The following is a 24,571-nucleotide window of genomic DNA, read 5'->3' as shown; positions in this document are numbered from 1 at the left end:
ATCAATATTTCAATAGTTTTAGGTGGATTTCTGATAGATTTTTTGATATGTAATAGGATTGGGCTATCATTATATTTTAAGGTTTAAAATAACAAACTTAATTTTGAACGCACATAAACATTAAAGGTTAGAATTATACATAATCATACACAACCTATGTGATCTATGAGTACTGTAATAGGTTATTAGACATATCTCTGAATGATCGCTGACTTTTCTCATATGTGCACAGAGGAAAATCTTAATAATCAAATGTTGATCTTTGACATCTCAGGAGACATATTTATGATTCTTACTTAGGTTTCATTTCAAGATCAACTTTATCACAGATTTTTCTCCTAATATTGCTTAGCAGAAATAGCATTAAGACATGAGATACTTCTGAGGTTAAAGGAGTCCAAATTGAGAGTTGGTTTTAGACAAATATGAGACCTGCAGAGATCTATTAGCAGCCTGCTAAATCTTAATACCAAACCTACAACCTTGTTATTGATGGCTCAGTACTCTAACCATTGACCCACCACTGCCCAATAGCCAGCCAAAACGTTCAGAAGTTAACAAATAAAGCTTTGAAACCATAATTTACCACATTCAATTCAATTAACATGAACAACAATTCAAACACTTTTACCTTTTGTTCTTGAAACTTTCGTTTCTTGGACAGAAATAATTTTGCTTAGTAAAAAAAAAACATATTGCAGAAATAACATCCAAAGTGTTGTACACCTGAATTTTATATACTAATATTTCAATGTAAAACTGAATCACATGCATCACAGTATATATACAGTGGCAAATATTTTATAATGCTAAAGCTTTCTTAGTCTCTCCATCTGATTTAAAACAGGTTTAAATTGTACATACTTTTAAGCTTTAACGTGAAACAAACTTGTCTTATGTAGACATAAAAATTGGAGATAAGTAGGCTTAAAAAATGAACACCTTCATTAACATAAATAATTGTCCGTGTGGTGGTAGAAAAACAAGGCAAGGCTTTCTACTATTTACCATCTGTTAAACTTAGTTTTTATTTTCCTGTTTTCTTTTCTGTATAACCTTTACAGTGAATAAAATATCTCCAAGTGTTTCTGTCTGCTAAGAGGAAACAGGTGCCTTCAGCCTGTTTGAGGAAGCTGTGTACATAGATGTTTATCATGACTAGACAGCGTGTGGGTTCCTTGTTTAGTCTAAGATTATGGAAACACACGAGTAAACCTGACATATGTTGGGAAGTCTGCCAAATTTGTCTCAGTCTGTTTGCATTGTAAACCATGTGAAAAAACAGAGCATCTTAACTCTATTTATATGGGTAGTGAAATGGATGCTTTGTAAAATAAAGCAATTACCCTTAGAAGTAAGTTTATTTCTATATACAGGTGAAAAAGTATTAAAAGAACAGAAAGACACTTATAAACCTATTCTTTAGTTTTTCATGTTAGTGTAGCACAAAAGTATGTTTTTTTTTGTTGGCCAATCATTCAAGTTAGCAATTAGTCACTACAGGATTACATGATCAAAGCAAAACTACTTAAAGGTACAGTTTAGCAAAAAATCTAATATACACACTTATCATTTAATTTAAATGTAGGTTATCTGTTTTGTCCAAATGCTTATGCTAACAAACTCTAATACACTGCCTGAGCAAAGAAAAAAAGGTCACACACTATAATATTTTAATGGACCGCCGTTAGCTTTGCATTAATTAACAGTGTTGCAATATTTGTTAACAGTGTTGCATTAATCCCAAATGTTCTTAATGAGGTTAAGGTCTGGACTCTGTGGTGAGCAATCTAGGCAGAGCAATAAACTAGGCAGAGATCAAGCCTTATAAAGCTTCCGTCTCCCTTTCTCATTTGTGAAGTCATTGTGATAAATAATACATTTTGGAAATTATAAATATGTGTGAAATATACAGGTCATATTCAATAGGAAATTTATTTGAAAGGTAGCTACTTCAAATCATTTATAACCCTTATTACTGTTCTGTGAATCAGTTACTGCTGGGAGAAATAATGTAATATTTTTACCTAATCAAAATTCTGTTGCAAACAAACAGCACAGCACACAACTTTTTTTCAAATCATTGAAAACAGTTATTTTTTTCTTCTATGCACCCGGTTATTTCTGAAACTGAACGCAAGCTTGAAATGTAGTCAGACCTGATGGCAGTGAAGTATCTGTTGATTTCACACAGGTGCTGGGAACAGATGCAAATCTCCTGTTTGAAGGACACCTGAATGTGTGTCTGAGTGGAAGGGACCAGGCCGGCCCCCTGGTCCATCGCCTTGCCTCCCTATCCAAAGCAATTCATCACCTTGTCAATTATTCCAAGAGCAAAGACAAGGAGTGCACATAAATCAACATTATGAGCACGGCCTGAAGGGAGGGGCAGCAAAAGCAAAAGCTGGTGAGTTACAGTGACTCCAAGAACACTGCCAAAGTATGATGGCCAAAAAACACCTTTAAAGTTCTGTCTCCCCTCACTGTACACCGTCAGCCGTAACTATTACACCGTCAAACACACGCCTTGGTCTTAATGATAAATCAGTGTATCACAGCCAGCATGGCTCTCAGCCCCCTACTCCATCAACCGTTCAGCTGAAGCGTAATCACACAGAGACTTCTCTACTTATCTACTCACTAAAACAGAACTAATGACCAGTGATTCACGTTGATTAATTAAGGGCACTCGAAACTCTGATTGCTTTGTTGAGCATAAAAGTAAAGTCCTTACTGACAAAGAGCACAATGCCTCACTAATATACCCTACCATTACAATTTCATTGCACATACATATATAGAATTATTCAGATTTGCAGGGTAAGAAATGAGTAAATGAGATACAAGAGCAGTTTACACACAATGTGCTTCAGCAAAATGTTCAAAATAGCATTTAATCTGAATAATTAAAATGCAACATTTATTTTCTGTGGTGCATGAAATTCTGGTATGAATTATTTTACAATAAATGTGTGTCACTGGATATGTTTTTTTTAAATTTTAAACCTAAGAAAATTGAAAATGTAAAAAGTATGGAAATATCCATATAAAATGAAATCAGTTTGGCACAACAATGATCCAATTTTAGACACAAGCTGTGGTGGAAAGGGGGAAATATTACCATCTTCCAAACAGTTTTAATTGTATATGAGTGCTTCTTTACTCTTGACATTATATTATTTATTTCAAGGTTTTATTTATTATTTATATCTTATTAAGTCCTCTTCTGTTGAAACTTATGTTAAACCGACTGTCAGGTAAATCTGATCTGCCTTTCAAATCTATTTGCACAAAAAAAGCATGTGTGTTAGAGCTATATGCAATCATATACATCAGTATTTCTTTTGTATTATTATTAAACTTTCCTGCAGCGCTGCCTAAGAATTGTATTTAATGTAAGGAATAGAACACCAGTGGTAAAATTGTGCAAAAAGAAATTTCATGGGGGTGAAATACGAACAAAATGAAGATGTTTTAGAGCAGCAGTACAATGATGCCCAAACAACAATGCTTATGTTTTAGTAAAGTGAAAAAATATATATATATATTTTGTTTTTTACGTAATATCCAGCTAAAATATGGGTTCAGTTTTCAGCAGACTTTCCCAACAACACACTGACCTCGCACTATGCACACCGTAGCAGATTGCTCCTGGAAGTGTGTGTGGTGTTTTCTAATAAATAAATAAATCTATACATTCTGCTGAACTACAGCAAACAAAGCAACCTATTTAATGTTAACATGTTAAAATCATGAAAAATTATCTCTGATCTTATATACATTTTCCCCAAATCACTTTTACTTTTATATTGTAATGTATCTAATTCACTTTTAAGAAGAGCAGTGTTTTTGTGGCTCTAACACAACATGAAAGAGAATATATAGTGTGCGACATGATGAGCATCACCTTGCATTAGCTTAATGATTGATACATAAGGGCTTCTGCCCTGTTAAAAGGGCTAACAGTGCAGTAGACTAAACTCAGGTGAGGTCAGTGGTAAAGTCAGTAAAATGGGCCTGTGGAGCTGTGTTTAAACCTTTACTCCATGAGTCATCACTTTAACTTTAGACCTTGGGACAGAAGACCCCCACCAGTGACCGAGAACACACAGCCAGCACCTGCCTTCCTGCCTCCTTCTTTAAAGAAGTACAGTTCATCCCTGTTTATAAATTCTAATGAATTCTAAAGCAAGTGTTCAGCAGGGAGGACACAGGCTTTAGTCTGCACTGATTTTATCCTCTAAAGTTATAATTGAAAGTAGATGCCATGGTTTAACACTAAAACCCAAGAAAAATGTTAAAGGTTGCATTTACCAAAAATCAGCTAACTAAAAACACCTATGTAAGGAATACAACATTTAAATGCATTCCATATAATTCACTTAGTTATGGGAACAACATGTTTGCTACAGTATAGACTATCATATATATACTCCTTTTATTTGAGTGAAACAGCTGTTCAGGTGTAGTTTAACCTGATATATTAGCCAGAAAACTACTACAGTTCCTAAATAAGGCCAGTTCTGCTGCTGTTCCATGTTAATCTTAAAAATAATGTCTGAAACACAGGACCCTCTTGCTATATTTACTTTCTTGCTCCTGCCACAGACAGCTCTGATTGATCGGAGGAAACAGTGTGCTCGCATGTTTTTTTGGGGGCTTATTTTGGTGTGCATTTAGGTTTGCACCTGTGTGAAAACAAACCAAACCGATGGGGGAAATGCTTTAAGTAAAGTAACTCATCAGCTGATTCAGACCAGAGAAACAAACTACAGGTATTCCTTATGTATTTAGAGGACTCATTATACACTGTCATACCAACCTTATCATTTTCCCAAAAGGGAAAAAAAAATGTTGATATATTAAATGGTGTTTCATTTAAGGGTAACCTGGATAGGCTTGTTTATTTTTCTGCACACATAATCCTAATCAGACATGAATTATATAACAGTGGGGTCAGAAGTATGACCCTTAGTAAAACTTGTTTTGTTTTTTTACTATTTACTGGTATTTAATTGAATCTTAGTGCATAAGACCAAAATATAAATAATTTATAATTAAATGATTGAAATTGTTTAAAAAGGGTTGTTCTCAGAAGATCTTATTGTAATTTGTAAGCTGTAAAAAAATAGCTTGTAATAAAAAATGCAATATTAACATCTTGTAAACTTGTAACAGCTTGTAATAAAATTCTATGTAAATAAAGCAATGAATTGGAAAAATGAGATCAAAGATGTGTTCTTTTAATGAAATACTGTACCCTCTCTTCTCCAAATATATCTTTAATCAAATTGTTTGTTTTTTTACTTCATCGTGTTCACACAATTAGTTTCCAAATTGTATCAGTGTTGTTCGAATGTTCCATTGAAAACTTCTGATACTAAATGTTATGTTAAGAATGTAGGAAAGATTTCCTTTTGTTTATTCTTTCATGAAGGTCATACAGGTGAATAGAGGTGTTGCTGCACAGTAGAACAGTATAATCCATGTGGTTGTTATAATTTTTCTTTCTTTCAATCCTGTGAGCAGCAGAAGAGTTTCCTGTACTTCATAAATACCTTCTAAAAGAGTGAACACATGGCTTAGTTTGGTTTGCAGGATGATTTGGGGGCGGGGTAGAGGGGACAGTGTTTGATGGTTCAGGTTCCACACAGCTCTGGGAATGCTGAATGCACTGATGTACTTTTCTGTTTAGCGACACATCAGTATCCATTTGTCTGGCCCATTACAGGTATCTGTCTCTGTTAATGACTGCAACTGGGGAGAGTGCCCATAGAGAGAGAACATTACACAAACACACACACACACACACACACACACACACACAGTAAAAAAAAAAAAAAAAAAAAAGAACTAAAAGTTGAGTCTGAAACTTTTTGCAATCACAATTTTCCTGTAAGATTACAGTGTACAGCCAACCCAGTACTTTTTTAAATTCCTTTTTTTTACTTTTTTTTAAATTCCGTTTTAATTGAACATAACTGATTTAATTACTATAAATAGATGATTACATTATGATGTTTGCATTGATAATGTTGCAGTTCTCTGCTTAGAGTTCATACTGTTACTGTTTCAAAGCAAGGAACCTTTATATACACCCACAACATTAGGACACAACTGATGTATCCCTCCAAGCACACTTTTACCCACAATTCTCTGTGCACAAACGACACAAAGAGGGAAAAAACATTTTTCGCATCACAAAAATTGGCCAAAAATGTTGCAAAACATTCAAAGCAGAGTTTGGCATCATAGTTATTCGTTTCTGTCAATAATGGAACTGAACCTTAAAGCAATTAATTAAAATTCACATTATCAATTGAGTTCTATTTTTTCGTTTACATTTCTTGGAAGCGGGGCTGTGTACACGTTTGCCATTCATCTGTGGGATGAGCCACAGCAACTCTATCTCTCAAATTAAAGCACTTAAAGCAGCATTATGTAAGAATTGCTATTTCTTGCTCCTGAGCTCCCTTACAGTTAAGAAATGTGATTCATGGTTTGCACATACATTTTTGGACATGCTGAGAGATACAGACCCATCGGATTTAGGTGTTAGAATAATATAAAAGGATTTTGCATAATGAGTATTACTGTCCAGTTATCAAAATACCAAGCCTGGAGAAGCAAAAATACTATACACTATACAAATAAATTGTCATTGTTCGAGTACAACAAGATCCAGCTTTCTCTCCTTAGTAATACAATATGTAAAATAATGCAAATATAAACATGTAAATAATATATAGTAAATACAAGGTTGGAAACAATATATGCAAATGGTTCAATGCAGAGGTTTTCAAAGTGCAATATTGTAAACAATCACTCCTAGGCTGTATATGAAATAGACTTTATGTGAAATAATCGGTCTAGTGGAGGGTGCAAAGTAGCCAGTAACTATTAGCCACTCTGAGTCTTTTAAAGTGAGTAGTGTGCAGCAGCAACAATATTACGTATACAGCCACTTCAGTTTCTGAATCAGTTTCTCTGATTTTGCTATTTATAGGTATATGTTTGAGTAAAATGAACATTGTTGTTTTATTCTATAAACTACTGACAACATTTCTCCCAAATTCCAAATTGAAATATTGTCATATATAGCAATTATTTGCAGAAAATGAGAAATGCCTAAAATAACAAAAAATATGCAGAGCTTTCAGACCTCAAATAATGCAAAGAAAACAAGTTCATATTCATAAAGTTTTAAGAGGTCAGAAATCAATATTTGTTGGATTTTTTAACCACAGTTTTATGCATCCTGGCATGTTCTCCTCCACCAGTCTTACACACTGCTTTTGGATAACTTTATGCCTTTACTCCTGGTGCAAAAAATTCAAGCAGTTCAGCTTGGTTTGATAGCTTTAATATTATTCATCTTCCTCAATTTGGTAGTTTTCAATTTGGTAAAATCAAAGAAACTCATCATTTTTAAGTGATCTCTTATTTTCTTTCCAGAGCTGTATGTTTCACTACATTCACAATTCTTATATTCTTAACTATTCATAAAAAATATGAACAGGCAAGATGTTATGCTGGCGTGTTTTGATGTTAAACACTGTGTAAAAAACACATTATTACAGATTAGTGGAGCATCAAGATGATTTTAAAAGATTAATTTTCATGTACAATTCTAAATAATGTTGCTTTAAATGGTCCACAGAAATGCCTGGGTGCCATCAGAACAAACATCATATATTATATCATATCATAAACATCATATTTAATCATAAAGCAAACAGTCTCTAAGCTTTATTTCTTTTACAAGGTTCACTGAATATTATCCAGAAAGCTTCTCAGATTTGAGTTTGTTCTATAATGCAATGCAAAGAGAGTGATGTAATGTGTATGCTCTGATGTGGTCATTCTGATGTAGACACACAGCGGCGTTCATGGTCATGCAATACTTTTACAGCATGATGTGTATCAATACACCTGTAGCAGAGCTTTACAGAGTACAAACTGAATTTTGCAACAGCACAGGCTGTTTAGAAACTGATCGGTGGTCAGTGCAAGATTCTTGTTTTCTATCATTGTTGGGAAGGTATTAAAAAGCTCTGAACTTTATGTAAAAGAAAAAACAGTCCAGCAACCACCGCTGACTCCTGACTGCTCATCACACAGAGATCTTTTTTCTCCCTGTCCCGCCTGCTTTATCAGGAGACCATGGAACCCTTTTCACACTTCTAACGTCTGGACTCACACATACAGAAACACAACATGATTATCGTGACACAGAAGATTGAAAACTCTCAACTGAGGCGTACCGGCCTGCCTGAGGTGAAAAGAGAAGCACTTAGGGACTCTTGCTGCTGCACCCGCTGGGACACGAGTAAACAAAGGCTTTGTTCACATTACATGCTTTATCTCTCAATTACGATTTCTTGCTCAAATCTTTCTGCACTGATGGCTCATGTTCAGGTTGGTCAGTGAAGCACATCGGCCATGAGTGTGAACAGGCTGCTGCTTTGAAATGACCTGCACGGTTTCAGAATCAATAACATCACGTGAAAACATCGTACCTGAGGAACGGTCCATTACTGTAGCAGTAACACAGTGAATGGATGGAAACAGTAAAATGCACATGTATAGGTGAAATTGAATGTTACAAAAATTCTAATTTGACCATTTTAAATTACAGTCAAATAGCCATTAAAATGGCAATTCAACTGCATTGATTTTACCATTAAATGAACTATACAGTTCATTATATGTTTGACGCCATGACTGAATGGGAGAAAAAAACACCTGAAACACTTATTGGATTGTTATCCTTAGTGCCTAAATGTCTTTTAAATGTGTCGTGAGAAGGAATTGCACCATTACAAAGTAGTAAAACGTTTTACTGTCCCAGCTTTAAAAGTTTTTGAAATACAGGCATTGGTGTTCATTAACAAATGAAATGAAGTCGAGCAGATAAAACATTAACTATTGTGGGTTCATACTGTCTGCAATAAAATAAGTCAAAGAATATGTCATGTGTCATTGTGTGAAACATTGTGTTTTGCCTTTATTGGTGTTTATACTGTCCCAGCTTTTCTTGATTTGGGGTTGTAATTTCTCTCAGGGTTTATAGCCTACAAAAGTACGGTGGCCGAGAAAGCCCAACGCAGTGCAAATTGAAAAGCGCTGCAAAAGCACAAAACACATCCATCAAAATTACAACACAGGCGCAGCAAATAGAAAAACGCGCTGCAAAAAGAAAAACGCGCTGCAAATAGAAAAACGCGCTGCAAATAGAACCACAACACAACGGAAGTGAGTCACAACGGAATTTTCCCGGGGGACCTTAAAAGATGCTGTACCAGCTGTATACAAAGGACAATAAGTGGCAAACAAGCTTCTGAAAAGTAAGTAATGTTTATTACCTGTGATTACCACGGTTGTGTGCATATTATTAAAAGTTCTGCTTCACAAAACGCCTTGTTTGCCACGTATTGTCCTTTGTACACATAGTGAAGTCCGAGACGTTACTGAAGACGCAGCTTAGCTGGTACAGCATCTTTTAAGGTCCCCCGGGAAAATTCCGTTGTGTTGTGACTCACTTCCGTTGTGTTGTGGTTCTATTTGCAGCGCGTTTTTCTATTTGCAGCGCGTTTTCCTTTTTGCAGCGCGTTTTTCTTTTTGCAGCGCCTGTGTTGTAATTTTGATGGATGTGTTTTGTGCTTTTGCAGCGCTTTTCAATTTGCACTGCGTTGGGCTTTCTCAGCCACCGTACAAAAGTGAGCTGTTCACCATACCAGAAGTATCTAAAGAGTATCTTTCATGTAGTGCAGAAGGAAAGAAACTGTAGAAGGAGACAAGTAGCAAAGCTGATATTGCTCAAATCTGGCTGGCTGTCAGCATTTACATATCAGAAAATGACTAGGGTATGATTTGTTCAACTAAAGTATAGCTGATGAACAGAAAAAAAACAATGCAGTTCAAACAACAATACTCTAAAATGCATAATCACTGTTCACCATGTTGAAATCACAACATGGTGTTTAGTATCAACTCTGGTGATGCTTTGCCAAGCCTCTAATGCAGCATTCTTCAGCTCTTGCTTGTTTTTAAGGACCTGACTTATTATATTCTCTTCAGGATAAGGAACTTATGCTCAATTTTAATTTCAGTTGGGCGACTAACAAGAGGTTTAACGTTTTTACAGGCTTAGAAGTTTCTTTGGGATCATTATCCTGCTTGAGCAGATACGATCTTCTTGTAAACCCTAAAATTACTGCATGGCTGCCTTCAGCAGTTACAATACAGTAACTAATTGTGCCCAACCCCACCACCATGTTTCACAGACGAGGTGGTATGCTTTGGATCGTGGACGGTCCACAAGTTTTCTCTTAATCTCGATGTCATCATTCCACAAGACCTACTCCCTGGTTACCACAGCAATGGCTGCCCACTGCTTCGGGCACGTCAGCTTACTGGTGTGTATATATGTGTTCACTGCACAGATGGATTAAAGGCGAAGGCCAAATTCTACCTGTGCCCAACAGATGCTCTAGTGAGGTACGTATATATGGTTGTCTTGTCTTGTCTTTTCCAAGAATTATTAATGCTTTTCTGAGTACTGCAGAGTGGTTTGCATCTTGCAGCGTCTGGTCATGTCTCTGTTCATCATCCATAAATGTTAACTGCAGATAGTAGTCTATGATTTTTTGAAAAATTAAATGATTCAGACCCACTGCCACGGTGACCAGGAAGAAGCAGATAAAAAGAGGGTTTGGGTAAACCAGTCATGCATATTGGATGGATATTGGATAAACCAGTAAAAAAAGTCAGTTCAGGTTTGGTAAGCGTGAAAGTGCACCCATTACCAGGACCAAAAATTAAATTGGTTTAAGATATTTCTGTTCACACAACTCTGAAAAAATCTGGTCTGAGTTTCCCCAAAAGGCTTCTAGCACTAAGATTATTCTTAGATGGACGAGCAAGCTTCACACAGAGCAATCTCACACACTCTCTCCGTGTTAAGATGTTCTTAATGTTAAGATGTTTTTGGGAAACTGGATACTGATTTTTTTTTTTATCAGATCAAATACGATTTGTGGCAAGTCTGCAATGTAAACAGAGTTGAAATACTAGTGCCTGCCTCTCTATCTTCCTCATTGCTCCATCTACCGGCCAGGCGGCTCTCCACATAGGAGAAACAGCGAAAATGACCAGCATGAATGAAACCGTCTCTTGGCGTACAGGTACTGCTCTCCTGCTGATCCAGTTCATTTCAATTTCAACATCAAAGATGGCTTTGATGAGAGCTTTTACAGCTATCGGGGCGTAAATGAATTTCCTGATGTTTTTCATCATCGACCGGGGAACTGGAGGGGGGGTGGGGCACTGCCAGAACTGACTGGCGGCAAGAGCGTCTCTGTGACCCTCAGTTATCTGCCTGTTTGTGAAATGAAGGCTGGATCGATAGGTGAGCGGCCCTTTGAACTCTTATCTTGAGAGGAGCCACCTGTACTGCCAAATTGGTCCCAACAACCATCCCTGCAAACTAATGCGCAAAGTCTGATCCCTGAATTAATTAAGAGATAGAGATTGAAGTTAAATGTCACTCCAATTTTTTTTTACCATGTTTTCCTTTCCTTCATTTTGAGCTTTATCCTTTAGATTCTACTGTAAGCTTTTACGCAGCTGTGACACGATGACCATACGAATCTGTCTTCTATGAATCTCTTTCATTTCTCAGGCAGAATATGATAAAACATAACCATAGACATATACATTAATCTGTATTCAGATATGAAAATATCAGAAGAGTAAGCAGCACGGAAGTGATTTGATTCAAATATTAGAATAAAGTATATTATTACAATGCACACTTACATTTAACAACAGAAATCTAAAAAAAAGACACATTTTTCGAATTTACTCTAAATGAACAGACAATTACAAATGTGATGAAAACCTTACATTAAAGTGGAGGATGTTTTTTTGTGAGTTTTTTTTTTTTGCCATTTCTGCAGTGCTGCCTTGCTAAGTTAAATAATTATTTTAATTGGTTAAATAACACAAGCTTTTTACAACACTATATTTTCTTACCTTTTTGAGCATTAAAAAACATTTTAATTATTCATTTAGCCTTTAAAGAAAGCCATTCTTAACATCAGTGACATTAAAACCTTCACTTTATTTCAGGGAACTGAAAACGTAATGTTGCATAATTTTCCCTTGATATTTCACATATTGCCTAATTTTTTAGGCATTTAGCTGTGAGTATAAACTGTCCACCCTCTCATGGTTAAATATCACAGTAATTAAAATAATTTTAGAAAATCAAAATATATGTTTGAACAAAACAAGATCACCATAAACAATTCAGCATGCATGCAACTCTAGGTCAACCATGTTTTCATCAAATGCAAATTTTCACTAAATTCGTCCACTTTGGACACATGCAGAACAGGAAATAGACAGTGAAAATAAAAAGTGATTAAAGGAAAATATGATCTCTGTGTAGTATTTTAAATATAATAAATAGATAAATGTGTCTGATCCACTTATACCAGCACAACACACACCATCAAAAACAAGGATGGGGTCATAATGTTATGGTTGGTTGGTGTAATAGAGGAATTGTTTTCTTTACTAAAGAGCACAAAAAACACAACTGTTATGTGGTTTACACACATACGCCTACCATTAACAAACCACATGGGAAAATCAGTGTGAAATGTAAAAATGTAAAATCCAGTAGCTCCAAACTATCACTGGCTTATATGGTCAAACATCGTCATTTGTTCAACTGTCTGTTGCTTAGTAACTAGACTCACAAAGCATTTTAATCCACATTCAACACATGTAGTGAGCTATGCTTTTCACTAATATTACAAGTGCATTATGGGAGATTATGGTCCCCTAAAAAACACATTTAAATTCCGATTTATGCTTTGGACACTCAGAGAAAACATGCCCAGTGTACTCAATAGTGCCCTAAAATGTGAACAGGGAGCTACTTATACTGATTATTATTATATGACTGTCTTTAGGAAAAAGATTCTCTTTCAAAATTAAGGCGCCAAGAATGATTAAATATGGGTTGTGTGTAGCTTTATTAATAGCTTTTTAATTAATTATTTGTTTAAAAAACGTTCCATTCAGAAACGTTTTAACTTGTTTTTAAATAAAAACTAGCACACAGCATATTTTTATTGTCATTTCAACAACCTATTTACAAAATTCATGCATGTTGGACTTTTTTCTGCATGTTTCTTATCTAGTATCTAAATATAATAAAGAATATGAAACAGGGCTCTGAATGGTCCAGCGGGCTAAGCGATGCCACTAAGATCAGGAGATCGCCAGTTCGAATCCTGGTCATGTAGCTTGCAGCAGCTGCCGGAGCCCTGAGAGAGCACAATTGGCCTTGCTCTGTCTGGGTGGGTAGATGGCGCTCTTTCTCCACGAGCCACTCCTAGGGTGATGTCTCTCAGCACAAGGTGCCTGTGAGCTGATGTATCAGAACTGAGTCCGCTGCAACAGCAGCAGTTCAATAAGAGGCAGTGTCTGACTTCACATGTATCAGAGGATCTTGTGCTAATCTTCACCCTCCTGGTGTTGGGGCATCACTAGTGATAGGGGGATTCCTAAAGAGTGGGTTGGGTAATTGTAAGTGTAAGTGTAAATCCGGGAAAAAATAGGAAAAAATTTGATATAAAATAATATAAAAAAAGTGGAAATTAGATACAGCATCACTCTTGAAGTTTGTTAGATTATTAGACTATTTTGGATCCCTTTGGTCTCAAAAGTCAAAGCTATTAGCACATCATTTGTCAGCGCAAACCTCTGAATGTTACATTTTAATTCTAACAATGTTAATTTAACAATAACAGTGTTAATTTAACACTGGAAAATGTTCTGTGCAGCAGCCTTCTATCTTTTAATGTTTATTTGCTGCAGCTTTGGTTCAGAGATTTTTTCCATTTTAATCCTCTGTATGCTCTGTTTATATGCAGTTTTGCCAGTGAAACTACTTGAATTATACTATAGTCAGCAACATACCATAATAAAATTAAACTCCATAGTATAATTAGTAACTCAGTGAATTAAAAGTCCACCCATTGCCTAAGGGTATGCAACTGAGCATTTAGCTCCTATGGTTAGGGTCAGATTAGAAACTGAATGGAATCAAAATGACCTTGTTATCTGGCCTTGTATTATTGTTATATTTGTATTTCTATTATTTACTTTTTTCTGAGGAAGCGGGTCAGCATCCTTTGTCTAAGAAACTTACTCTGCATTTGAGATGCATTTTTCTTTGTGAGCTTTTTATAATGTTTATATAATATTTATAGTTTGAACATGATTGATTTCTCAATAGTTACTTACCATACATTTTTTATTTTATGATTAATGATTTAAACTGCTGTTGTTGGCATTGTTATTACAGATTGCTTTTCTTACTTACCCAAATGATCTTGCTAGCAACTCATCATTATTATCATCATGCATATCATGATGTATTCTTATCATCCTAACAAACTCTAAAACTTCAGCTGCTTCACAGTGTCTGTGTGTGCCTGCTGGGTCACCTTTTCTGCAACAGAAAGTCTATAGAGAGTCAAAGAGGAGCCAGTCTATTCCTGGCCTTTATAAAGGACTTCCAGGGAACTGCAGGGGACCCCCTGCACCCACTCCAGCACACAGCACACTCTCCCACAGTACACATGCCAGGACTGTGAAATGGGAGCCAGCGGCACTCTCTAATTAAAATGCACTGATCTACATGGCATCTGTGTCAGTGCGTCGGTGAAACAACATCCTGAATATACGTAGGTTCAGCTTAAGGTTCAAAAGATCGAAATCAGTTGTGATATCAATAGTTGTTTATTAGACCACACATTGAACATGTGAATATGTTCTGTAAGTTTATATATAGGATGTGTTCATTATTTTAGATAGTTCCAGAACAAGTAGTTATTCAACCAGTGTTGACCCGATAGAATGGGTTCTTGTTTTGAGTCTTGGTCCCTCTGTAGGTTTCTTACTTCTGTCTGAGGGAGTTTTTCCTTGCCACTGACGCAGATCTTTTAAGATGCACATAAAACTGGTCTTGTTCAAAAATTTATCTGCAATTATAATGGTTTTGAACATAATGGTACACAATTATTCCCAATCTTTTTTATGTGCTCTGTGTCTTCACACAAAACCAAGAGCCTAAGGGAGGTCCTATTCAAGCAGAACATGACAAACAAATAAAAACAAGGGAAATGTATGTCAATTCGTAGACCCCAAGATTAGCAACGGCCACATTTTTTTCTTCAGGCTATGTCTAAAACCACACGTAATGATTTTTAAGAGACAATGTGCTTTTTTAACCTGCCTCCAGTTTCTTGATTAAGGTACTTATTTTCCCACCCTACAATTTATAGCCAGGCAGTCATATTTGACAGCACGGTGGAGTCTGCTGTCAAATATGTCAAATAAACAGTGGTTACATTTTTTTCCTTTTGCTTCTCAGAAATGATCAATATAATTCATTTGAGGCAGGTCACCAGTAATTAGCTTTGATTAAATGGCAAGTACAAAAAATGTAATGCATTCAAAATGCATGTCTAAGACCCATTTAAAGTAATACTTTCACATTTTTCAATCACAATCTATATCTCAATCTGTCACAATATTGAGATCCCCATTGAAAATAAAGTGCCTGTATTTAAAGAGGAACAGAAAATTGACTCAAACTGGCTCATGATAGAGCCAAATGGTTTAGCGGGCTTCAGCAACTGCCTACTGAGTTTTATTACAAGTGTGCCATTTTATTATGTGTATGTGAGTCATTTGAGTGCATTTTTTGTTCCTTCAGTAAATGAAAGTAAACTCACTGAAATCACTGTGCTTAGATATGAGGACCTATTTCACTGGAGAATTCCTTATTAATGTTTTTTTTTTACCTAAAAAAACCCACATAAAATCCTTAAGATAGCTAATGGTGCTGCGAATTTATAAGATATATTTCTGTCACTGGTGTTCTAGTTTTTGACAAGATGTACTTGTATGACCAGATACAAGCTTCTGGCACTAGATCAATAAAAGTAATAACAGAACTCCAGTCAATTGGCTGTTCCTATAAGTACTTTAGAGAATACACAGATATCAATATATCTCACCAAGCCATTCTTTGTTTTAGCAATGTTTGAAGATATTGATGATACACAGCCCATGGGGAAATAACGGGCAGAGTTGCACAGACTCATAGTGTTAAAGGTTTACTTTTGTCACTGTATTGATCAGTTAAGAGGTCAGTGATGCTGGGAATGTGGTCCCATAAAGAAATCAGTCTTGTACTGACATCTAGTGACGGATGTGAGGAGAGCCAGGTTGAATCCATTGAACAGCAGATGACATAAATTAAATTTACCATTTAAAAATCTGGAGTTTTCACAGCACTGATACTGTATAATGAACACATTCTTACTGTAAAACATGAAAATAGTATGTTACTGTAAATTTGCGAAACATTATGGGTGAAGCTGAAGGTAGGGTAGCTTCTATTATAAACTATAATAAATAAATATAATATTTGTCAAAAATTTCATTCATGTTCATTCTTTAAACAAGACACTGTCTTTCCTAATAGTAAATTTTCTATTATTAAAAAATCAGATATAATGTATTGTCATGGAGACAGAATGATATATAAAGTTGAAAAAGTTTGGGCATCCCTAAAAATTGTCATGATTTTCCTCCTATGTATCATGTGCTCAGACAGTCAATTTCTGTGAAAATATAGTAACTGGTAGCAAGAGTGAAACATGACATGGAAAGTTTTATTCTTTCAATTTATTATAGTAGTTTAATAATGAACTCGGCAACTGGGCATTTATTGGCTCCCTGACACCGTTCTGTGGTATTAGCTCTGCTACATAAACACTAAGTAAACTGCACTACAGCACTCACTGAATTAGAGAATCGCTGGAAATAATAATAAACATTAAAACTAACTCTAGCTAAGATAGCTAACCTAGCTAAATCTGGCTAAGCTAATAAACTCTAGCTAAGATAGTTAACTCTAGCTCACTCTAGCTAAGCTAATTAACCTAGCTAACTCTAGCTAAGCTAATTAACTCTAGCTCACTCTAGATAAGCTAATTAACCTAGCTAACTCTAGCTAAGCTAATTAACTCCAGCTCACTCTAGATAAGCTAATTAACCTAGCTAACTCTAGCTAAGCTAATTAACTCCAGCTCACTCTAGATAAGCTAATTAACCTAGCTAACTCTAGTTAAGATAGTTAACTCTAGCTCACTCTAGCTAAGCTAATTAACCTAGCTAACTCTAGTTAAGATAGCTAACTCTAGCTCAATCTAGCTAAGCTAATGAACCTAGCTGACTCTAGCTAAGCTAATTAACTCTAGCTAAGCTAATTAACCCGAGCTAAGCTAGGTAACTCTAGCTTACTCTAGCTAAGTTAATTAACCTAGCTAACTCTAGCTAAGCTAATTAACTCTAGCCCACTCTAGCTAAGCTAATTAACCTAGCTAACTCTAGCTAATCTAATTGACTCTAGCCCACTCTAGCTAAGCTAATTAACCTAGCTTACTCTAGCTAAGCTAATTAACCTAGCTAACTCTAACTAAGCTAATTAACTCTAACTTACTCTAAGCTAATTAACTCTAGCTAACTCTAGCTAAGCTAATGAACACTATCGAACTTTAGCTGAGCTAATTAACCTAGTTAACTCTAGCTAAGCTAGTAAACCCTAAGATAGTTAACTCTAGCTAAGCTAGTTAACTTAGATAACTCTAACTACGCTAATTAAGCTAGTTAACTCTAGCTAAGCTAGTTAACTTAGCTAACTCTAACTATGCTAATTAACCTAGCTAACTCTAGCTAAGCTAGTAAACTCTAAGCTAGTTCACTTAGCTAAGCTAGTTAACCTAGCTAACTCTAGACAAGCTAGTTAGCTCTAGCTAACTAACTCTAGCTAAGCTAGTTAACCTAGCTAACTCTAGCTAAGCTAGTTCTTTGCATGCTGAAATGTTTCTGTTTATGATTTTCTTGTGTGCATTCAGGACAGAACTGTGGTTTATTGTTCTTTTAAATGAATGTAGCAATGCCTTTTTAGTAGTCTAATATTTGCTGTGGTAAAAATTAAGAAGCTGAATGCTGAGTACTGTCTAAAGCTATTAACAGACTTAAATATTTTCCAGATACAAGTTACATTCCTGTTTAATAAATAAATAAATACCCTAACCTAGCTTTTTGTCCAGCTGTTATTCAATAAGGACATTCAATCAGTCATACGATTTTACTGCTAGAGTGTGTGTAGATTGAGAGAATCAGTGTAATTTAGCTGCTGTATTAATATAGTTGGGTATTTGTGGGTTGAAACTGCTTCTGTGGACCTGAAGAACTGGTATGTGTGTGTGTGTGTGTGTGTGTGTGTGCGTGTGTGTGTTTGTGTGTGTGTTTTATATTGAGAGTGAGAGGTTTAGATGAGTTAATAGGAGTACAGACACATGGTAAAGTAACAGGTGGTGGAGATGCGTTGCCGTGGCGACGTGGAATGCTAACTACCCAGCACGCGCTTTATTCTATTATGACGCAATAAAGAGCCTTCAACAGGCAACGTCATCCAGATCGTGCATTTAGGAAAGTTGTTTACAGACATGTTTCACACTTTCTGTGCGATTATTGCAGTTGTATCTTATCTAGACTAATTTTTAAAGCGCTTTCTTGCTTTTTTTGAGAGATTTATTAGAGATATTTTCAGCCACAATATGAAGATGCGTCGTTTGAAGCGTTTTTTCAAGCGGGTAAGTCTACTTTAACTAGACTAAGGTACGCTTTAATGTGAAAAAACTGTGCTAATGCTAAAATAGACTAATGGCTAAATATATGAATTTTAAATCATACCAATAAATGTTTCAAGTTATAATTCTTTATAAACAGTACTAAATGATGTTTACATAGAATTAATCCTGTCTGTCTGTTTTCTTTAGACTAAAGTTCATCCTGTTGTAGATGATGGTGATAAAAGCAACGCTGCAGGAAGGTAAGTATTCATAATAATTCATAATAATAATAATAATAATAATAATAATAATAATAATAATAATGTGTGGGTGATGTTTATCTTTAGAAACCCAACATAAAATGCTTTACTGTCTATCAGAATGTAGACATAAGCTCAAGAGCAGGAGGTCTAACTTCCTGTAGACTTTATATATCAAAAATACATGTGACTATTATTCAGCTGCTTGTGTATGTCTTCTTTACCTGTTCAGGTGTGCTACATTAGGGTTGAGGGTTAAAGGGTCTAAATACAAATTGAGAATATCTGAGTCTGTGAATTTAAGTTATCTGCCTGTTATAAAGAGTAACACACATTTGTATGTATATTCTGTTATTTATTAAAGGAACAAAAACACAGCAAACACCAAGCTCAGCCAGGATACTGATTCTACTTATTCTAATGGCGATGTTTCCTGCTTTGCGTGGTGTTTTAAGCTGGTGAGTCAACCTTTTCAAATACCAAAATGAAGCTACTACAAAGTTCATTAATAAAAATGTTTACACAAATATTTTATGCTGTGATTATTAGTTTAAGAAGTGGAGGAGGAAAGGTCGTCCTGCAGCAGAGACTGTCAGCAATGCAGAAAGGTAAATAAATATCTGAATGTGTGATTTTGTGTGGTCTGCCAGAGACCACTGCACGGCTGAGTTTGTTAATCTATTTGTCCTCCTCCTGATTTTTAGGAACACACAACCAGACTGCACTGCTGATGAGATGTCCACGGCATTGAAAGATTCTTCAGTTTCTTCAGATTTTTCAGATTCTTCAGTGTCATTTGAAGTTGTTAGTGAAATCACAATTACACCTGAAGATTACTCGGTCTGTTTTTTTTCCTCAGCTACTATGGACGACATTATTATCTGCCCCACTGAAGACATCACAGAAAAGATGTTCTCATCCTCCTCAGACAAGTAAGTGGCCCTCATCATCCTAATCAAGCTAACATTTCGTCAAATAATAATAAAACTTTACCCAATTAAACTCCATTACTAATATTTGGACATTTATAACTGATCCACATCCTATACCCACAATCTCTCTCTCTCTCTATCACCATTACTCTCATAGCTTTGCTAAGGTTGAAATGCTGTGTGGAGGTGTGCTTTATGAGGGGCAAGAAGAGAGAGATAAGACCAGCGCCGAGAGGCGAACAGCAGACATTGACAGAGGGTATGTAACACAAGCGTGTGTTTCATTGTCTTACAGCCTGTGAGGACTCTGCTATTATGTTAATTGATAAATGTATGTGATATTTTTATGCGTGTTTGTGGTGCAGATTGAAAAACTTCAGGAACACCTGCTATATAAACTCAAGTCTGCAGTGTCTGTTTAGCATGGAGAGATTCTGCACTCAGCTCTGCGTCCAGCTGAGTGACTGGTGTGACCATCCATCTGCCAAACTGATCAGGTAGAGACAGAGAAAGAGAGGGAACGGGTGTGTATACACCTGTGTTGAAAACTGTTATTTTATTTAGGTAGAATACAAACAGTTAACTGTGTTTTATGTAAATTGATTATATGCAGCAGTTTCATATATTATTATATCATTCATCAGTGTTATGTTTTTTTTTTCTTCACTTTTTGACCAAATCAAAATCTGTCAGTTGTGCTTTTGAAGTTTAGTGATGAATGGACCAATACAATTGCTTCAAATCACATAAAATAAATTCAATTTACATTTACTTTCATTGAAAGTTCAGACGATGTTTGCCCTCTCCTGTAAAATTGCTGTTTTGGAGATTAGTTTGCAGGTTTTGTGTAACGTTGACTAACATATTAACATTAAAATTAAAACCCAACATACAGTGCTGCTCTAGGGTCAGTCATCCTAATCAGAGTTATAATGATGAATGATGATTTGACTGATTCTAATACTTTTGCTTTAAACAAATGCTCTTCTTCAGGTGCTTCATTGAGTTGTGGTCAATAAGCGAGAGCTCGGACCAAAAGAGGAAGAGTATTCTTCTCACGAACTTCATCATGGCAGCAGCTTCCACAAACCCGGATATCACCATCCACACCCAGAATGTATGACAGATTGAAAACGCAAATGCAGAGATGCACAGAACATGTTTACTGTATTTCTTGCAATTCTGATGTGAGAACATTTTGGCCTATTTTCTCTTTTTGTATCTGTGTGTTTCTATGTGCATGTGTTTGTGTTCCTGTGTTCAGGATGCCCATGAGTTCCTGTTTTATTGTTTGAGCCAAATGCAAATGATTTGCCGAACACTGAACCAGGCAGGAGGCATGGCTTCAGAATGCCCCATTAAAGCCAACATCAGCTTTCAGCTTAGGAACATTATTACATGTAGATTGTAAGAGATGCTGTCATCAATTAAACATCATTATTATTGTTATCTACGCTGTAAAGTTTCTATAGCAATGCTAAATGTGTGTGTTTGTGTAGCTGTGGAGTTCAGAAAAGCAAGTATGAGGAGTTCAATCATCTGGCTCTACCATTGGCAAATCCCAGTTCAGTTGAGAGTTGCCTGAATTGCTATTTGAGCGTAAGTGACAAGCACACACGCACACACTCAGACTTTATGAAAGATGTATGTAATGTAATGTGTCTGTGACGACTGTGTGCTTGTATGTATATATTTGTGTATGTAGGACGAGGAAGAAATCCAGTGCAGGTGTAGTGTGTGTGGATATAGCTCTGCCAGTAGCAGGTGGGCATTCCACACAATGCCCAGGTAAGCTGACACCCAGATCAAGAAAATAGTGTGTGTTTAAAGAGCTACAAAAACCTCCACTGATCAAACTGACCATTACTGCCCGTGATCAGCAGCATTTCAGCATCAGCTCACCTCAAGCACAGAATTACAGACCGGAATAACAGTTCAGCAGATCAACACTAGATGGCAAATCTACAATGTACTCTTTTTTGCAGGGTTCTGATTCTGCAGCTGAAAAGGTTTCGGCTGTCTGCAACTTCCACCAAGAAGAAGCACAATAAGATCCACATAGATCCTGTGTTTTACCTGACGCGACCAGTGCAGAGGTAAAGAACATACACACATACGCACACTTTTACTCAGATCTGCATGAACATTTCTATCAATTTCTATCACACACTTTATTTTTGCATTTTATAGCATTTCTGGAGGACACACCTACACCATGGCCACATCTACCAGTCATCAGGCTCGAACATGGCTCCCAGGAGGTGATATTTGTATTAAATCATTAGATAAATATGGATACCAAACACATGCATCTTTAGATGCAGATGATGAATTTCCAGATGTTTCAGATCAGAGCTAGTTCCTGATCTATCCATCCTTTGTGCCTTCTCTTTTAAAGTAGAAGCCAGTGTGGGAGAGGAGGAACAGACAGCAAGAACAGAACAGGTGAGAGAGAAATAGAGGAAAGAAAGAAAGAAAGAAAGAAAGAAAGAAAGAAAGAAAGAAAGAAAGAAAGAAAGAATGGCTGTTTAATGGTAAAGATATGCACTAGTGAAGGGGTTAGAGAATGATGGGATCATGGCCAAGGTCTGAAAAAAGAGAAATGAGGAGGCTATTGACAGAAAACTATTGTTTCGCATATAATTTGTGCATAATTAGTGTTGTCTCTGTTTTATAGGATGAATCAGTGTGTACATATTCACTGATCAGTGTCCTAAACCATGATGGGCCGAGCATTTATTCTGGTAAGTGTATGTTGAAAAGCTAATAAAAAAGGTCTGGTGCAGTATACACTAGCACATAGCATTACATGCTATCATCTGATGAGCTATTATCTGTTGCTGATTCTCGTGAATATCTCTCTCTCTCCATCAGGACATTATCTGACCGACTGCCTCATCCAGTCCGATTCCTCCTGGCTGACTTGTGATGATGAATATGTCACCCTGACATCAGTAGCAGAAGTTATGGAGCAGAGGCAGAGGAGTGCTTACGTGCTGTTTTATGAAAGATCCTAAGCAGTGTGTGGAATGCACGGCCTCTTCTCCAAATCTCCATGGCTTGTGCACACACACTCTCTGTCTCTGAGCCCTGCAGAGCACTCCACCAGCCACAGGAGGACTGGCTCCCCCAGTGAGTCTCGGGTCCTCTAAAGGTTTCTTCCTCTTTCTTCCTTTGGAACAGAGGGAGTTTTTCCTTTCCACAGTCGCTGTAGGCTTGCTCACTGGGGGCTTGGATCCAGGGCTGTCACTATTACTTAAGTATAAAATACCTAAATTAGTCATTAGTTAATATATAACCACATTTGCTAGTGGGATTAATGTGGAAAGGTTGTGCAGATCGCCCAGCTGCATGGTCCAGATTGGGGTTGCAGTGTGATGCCAGTTGGGCAAAAGGAAAAGGGCAGATGAGCTCATGATCTCATAGACCTCTTTGATGTAACATGTAAGTTGTGAGCAAATATTATTAGCTATCAATGAATAGATAATTGGTGTCCAGAAAAATTCAATAGAGTTTTCAATAGAGGTCCATTTTTGCCCGTTTTAAGGACTTAGGACTTATATTGGTCCATTCATCTTTAAATTGGAATCATGGCACCTCATTTTTGACAGTGGAAACTGGCTCTTGATATGATAAATGAAAAGTAATTAGTGTGAAAGGAGCCTGAGCTGGTAAAGGGGGTTAGAAGATATTAACTAGATATTCAGAGGAAGAAGAGAGACATCTGTAGTGATGCATCCTTCATGCCTAGTGCCTATTGTACAAGCCTTAGATTACAGTACTTACATACTTACAGATTTAAGGTTAATAGTGAGTAATAGTGACAGCCCTTTGTTGGTCCAGGGGTAATTTGCCTCTTTAATATTTCTTCTGGAGAGCTCACTACAGGGCCAGACAGAGATGGAGACTGTAAACATAAAGGTCTGTGTGTGGCAGAGAATTAAACAGCAAAGAGCACTTAAATGAAGTGATTTCTGTCTTCTGTATTGTATCTACCTTTAGGTATTTAGTCCACCAAACGGAGTGAAGTTTGTTTTTCAGTCTTAATGTGTGGCAACATTTAACACTGAGCTTCTACACAGTACATCCCATTTGACACTACATCACTTCCATCTGAAACGGTTACCATATAGCTGCAGATTTACAATTAAGTGTTAAATGTAGCCCATCTGCTGCTGCACAATTTAACTGGCTCCTTGTACTCTGTCTATCACTGCTAAAGGACCACCATATGACTTCTGCTGCAGATTTATTGATAGTGGAGCATTCAGTGCGGCTGTAATTATGACATGTAATAACACAATATGTTAGGGTTGAAAACATGTTAGAAGAGTTATAGAACAGTATCCAAAGGGAAATAAACAGGACGTATAAAAGATCTAAAAAAAGTTCCCCCTAAAACACTTTTAAAGCTTTAGTCTACAAAACCTCATTCCACATGTGAAACTTGGTAGAGGGAGCATCATGATCCGGAGCTGCCATACTGCTTCAGAGCCTGGATGCCTTGGGTTCACTGAAAAAGCATGCAACAATATATTGACTTAAAAGCACAAGTGTAAATCAAGAAAGAATGGCTGAAAAGAAGGCCAGTGTCCTGTTTTGAAGTATTTTGAAATCAAAATTCTCATCTTAATCCTATAAATATGCT

General features: G+C 36.4%; 1 protein-coding gene across 2 annotated transcripts; it reads left to right on the top strand.

The window, feature by feature from the left end:
• The first annotated feature begins 18,479 nt into the window (after nucleotides 1-18,479).
• LOC111195092 (ubiquitin carboxyl-terminal hydrolase 37) lies at nucleotides 18,480-23,890 on the top strand. Of its 2 annotated transcripts, none has more exons than XM_022681446.2 (16): nucleotides 18,480-18,752; nucleotides 18,939-18,991; nucleotides 19,356-19,449; nucleotides 19,541-19,599; nucleotides 19,696-19,923; nucleotides 20,081-20,182; nucleotides 20,289-20,420; nucleotides 20,917-21,040; nucleotides 21,188-21,330; nucleotides 21,423-21,522; nucleotides 21,629-21,711; nucleotides 21,909-22,019; nucleotides 22,114-22,184; nucleotides 22,322-22,368; nucleotides 22,601-22,667; nucleotides 22,798-23,890. In XM_022681446.2, exons 1-16 carry the CDS (start codon nucleotides 18,717-18,719, stop codon nucleotides 22,938-22,940), a joined length of 1,593 nt encoding a protein of 530 aa, XP_022537167.2. In that variant the 5' UTR covers nucleotides 18,480-18,716; the 3' UTR covers nucleotides 22,941-23,890. The 2 variants fall into 2 exon arrangements, with proteins under 2 accessions (XP_022537167.2, XP_022537178.2); XM_022681457.2 differs by having other exon boundaries at nucleotides 18,482-18,752; nucleotides 22,325-22,368.
• Nucleotides 23,891-24,571: the final 681 nt, after the last annotated feature.

Source organism: Astyanax mexicanus, chromosome 1 (genome assembly GCF_023375975.1).
Source record: "Astyanax mexicanus isolate ESR-SI-001 chromosome 1, AstMex3_surface, whole genome shotgun sequence".
NCBI lineage: Eukaryota > Metazoa > Chordata > Actinopteri > Characiformes > Acestrorhamphidae > Astyanax > Astyanax mexicanus.
Note: the sequence above shows the minus strand (reverse complement) of the source record. Positions and strands in the feature narration are given on the sequence as shown.

Bases quoted from the DNA above. Each gene is read 5' to 3' on its own strand.
- LOC111195092 (XM_022681446.2), top strand. From the start codon at position 18,717: ATGAAGATGCGTCGTTTGAAGCGTTTTTTCAAGCGG. The intron at 20,421-20,916 runs GTAGAGACAGAG...GCTCTTCTTCAG, and splicing joins CCATCTGCCAAACTGATCAG to GTGCTTCATTGAGTTGTGGT. The intron at 21,712-21,908 runs GTAAGCTGACAC...TCTTTTTTGCAG, and splicing joins GCATTCCACACAATGCCCAG to GGTTCTGATTCTGCAGCTGA.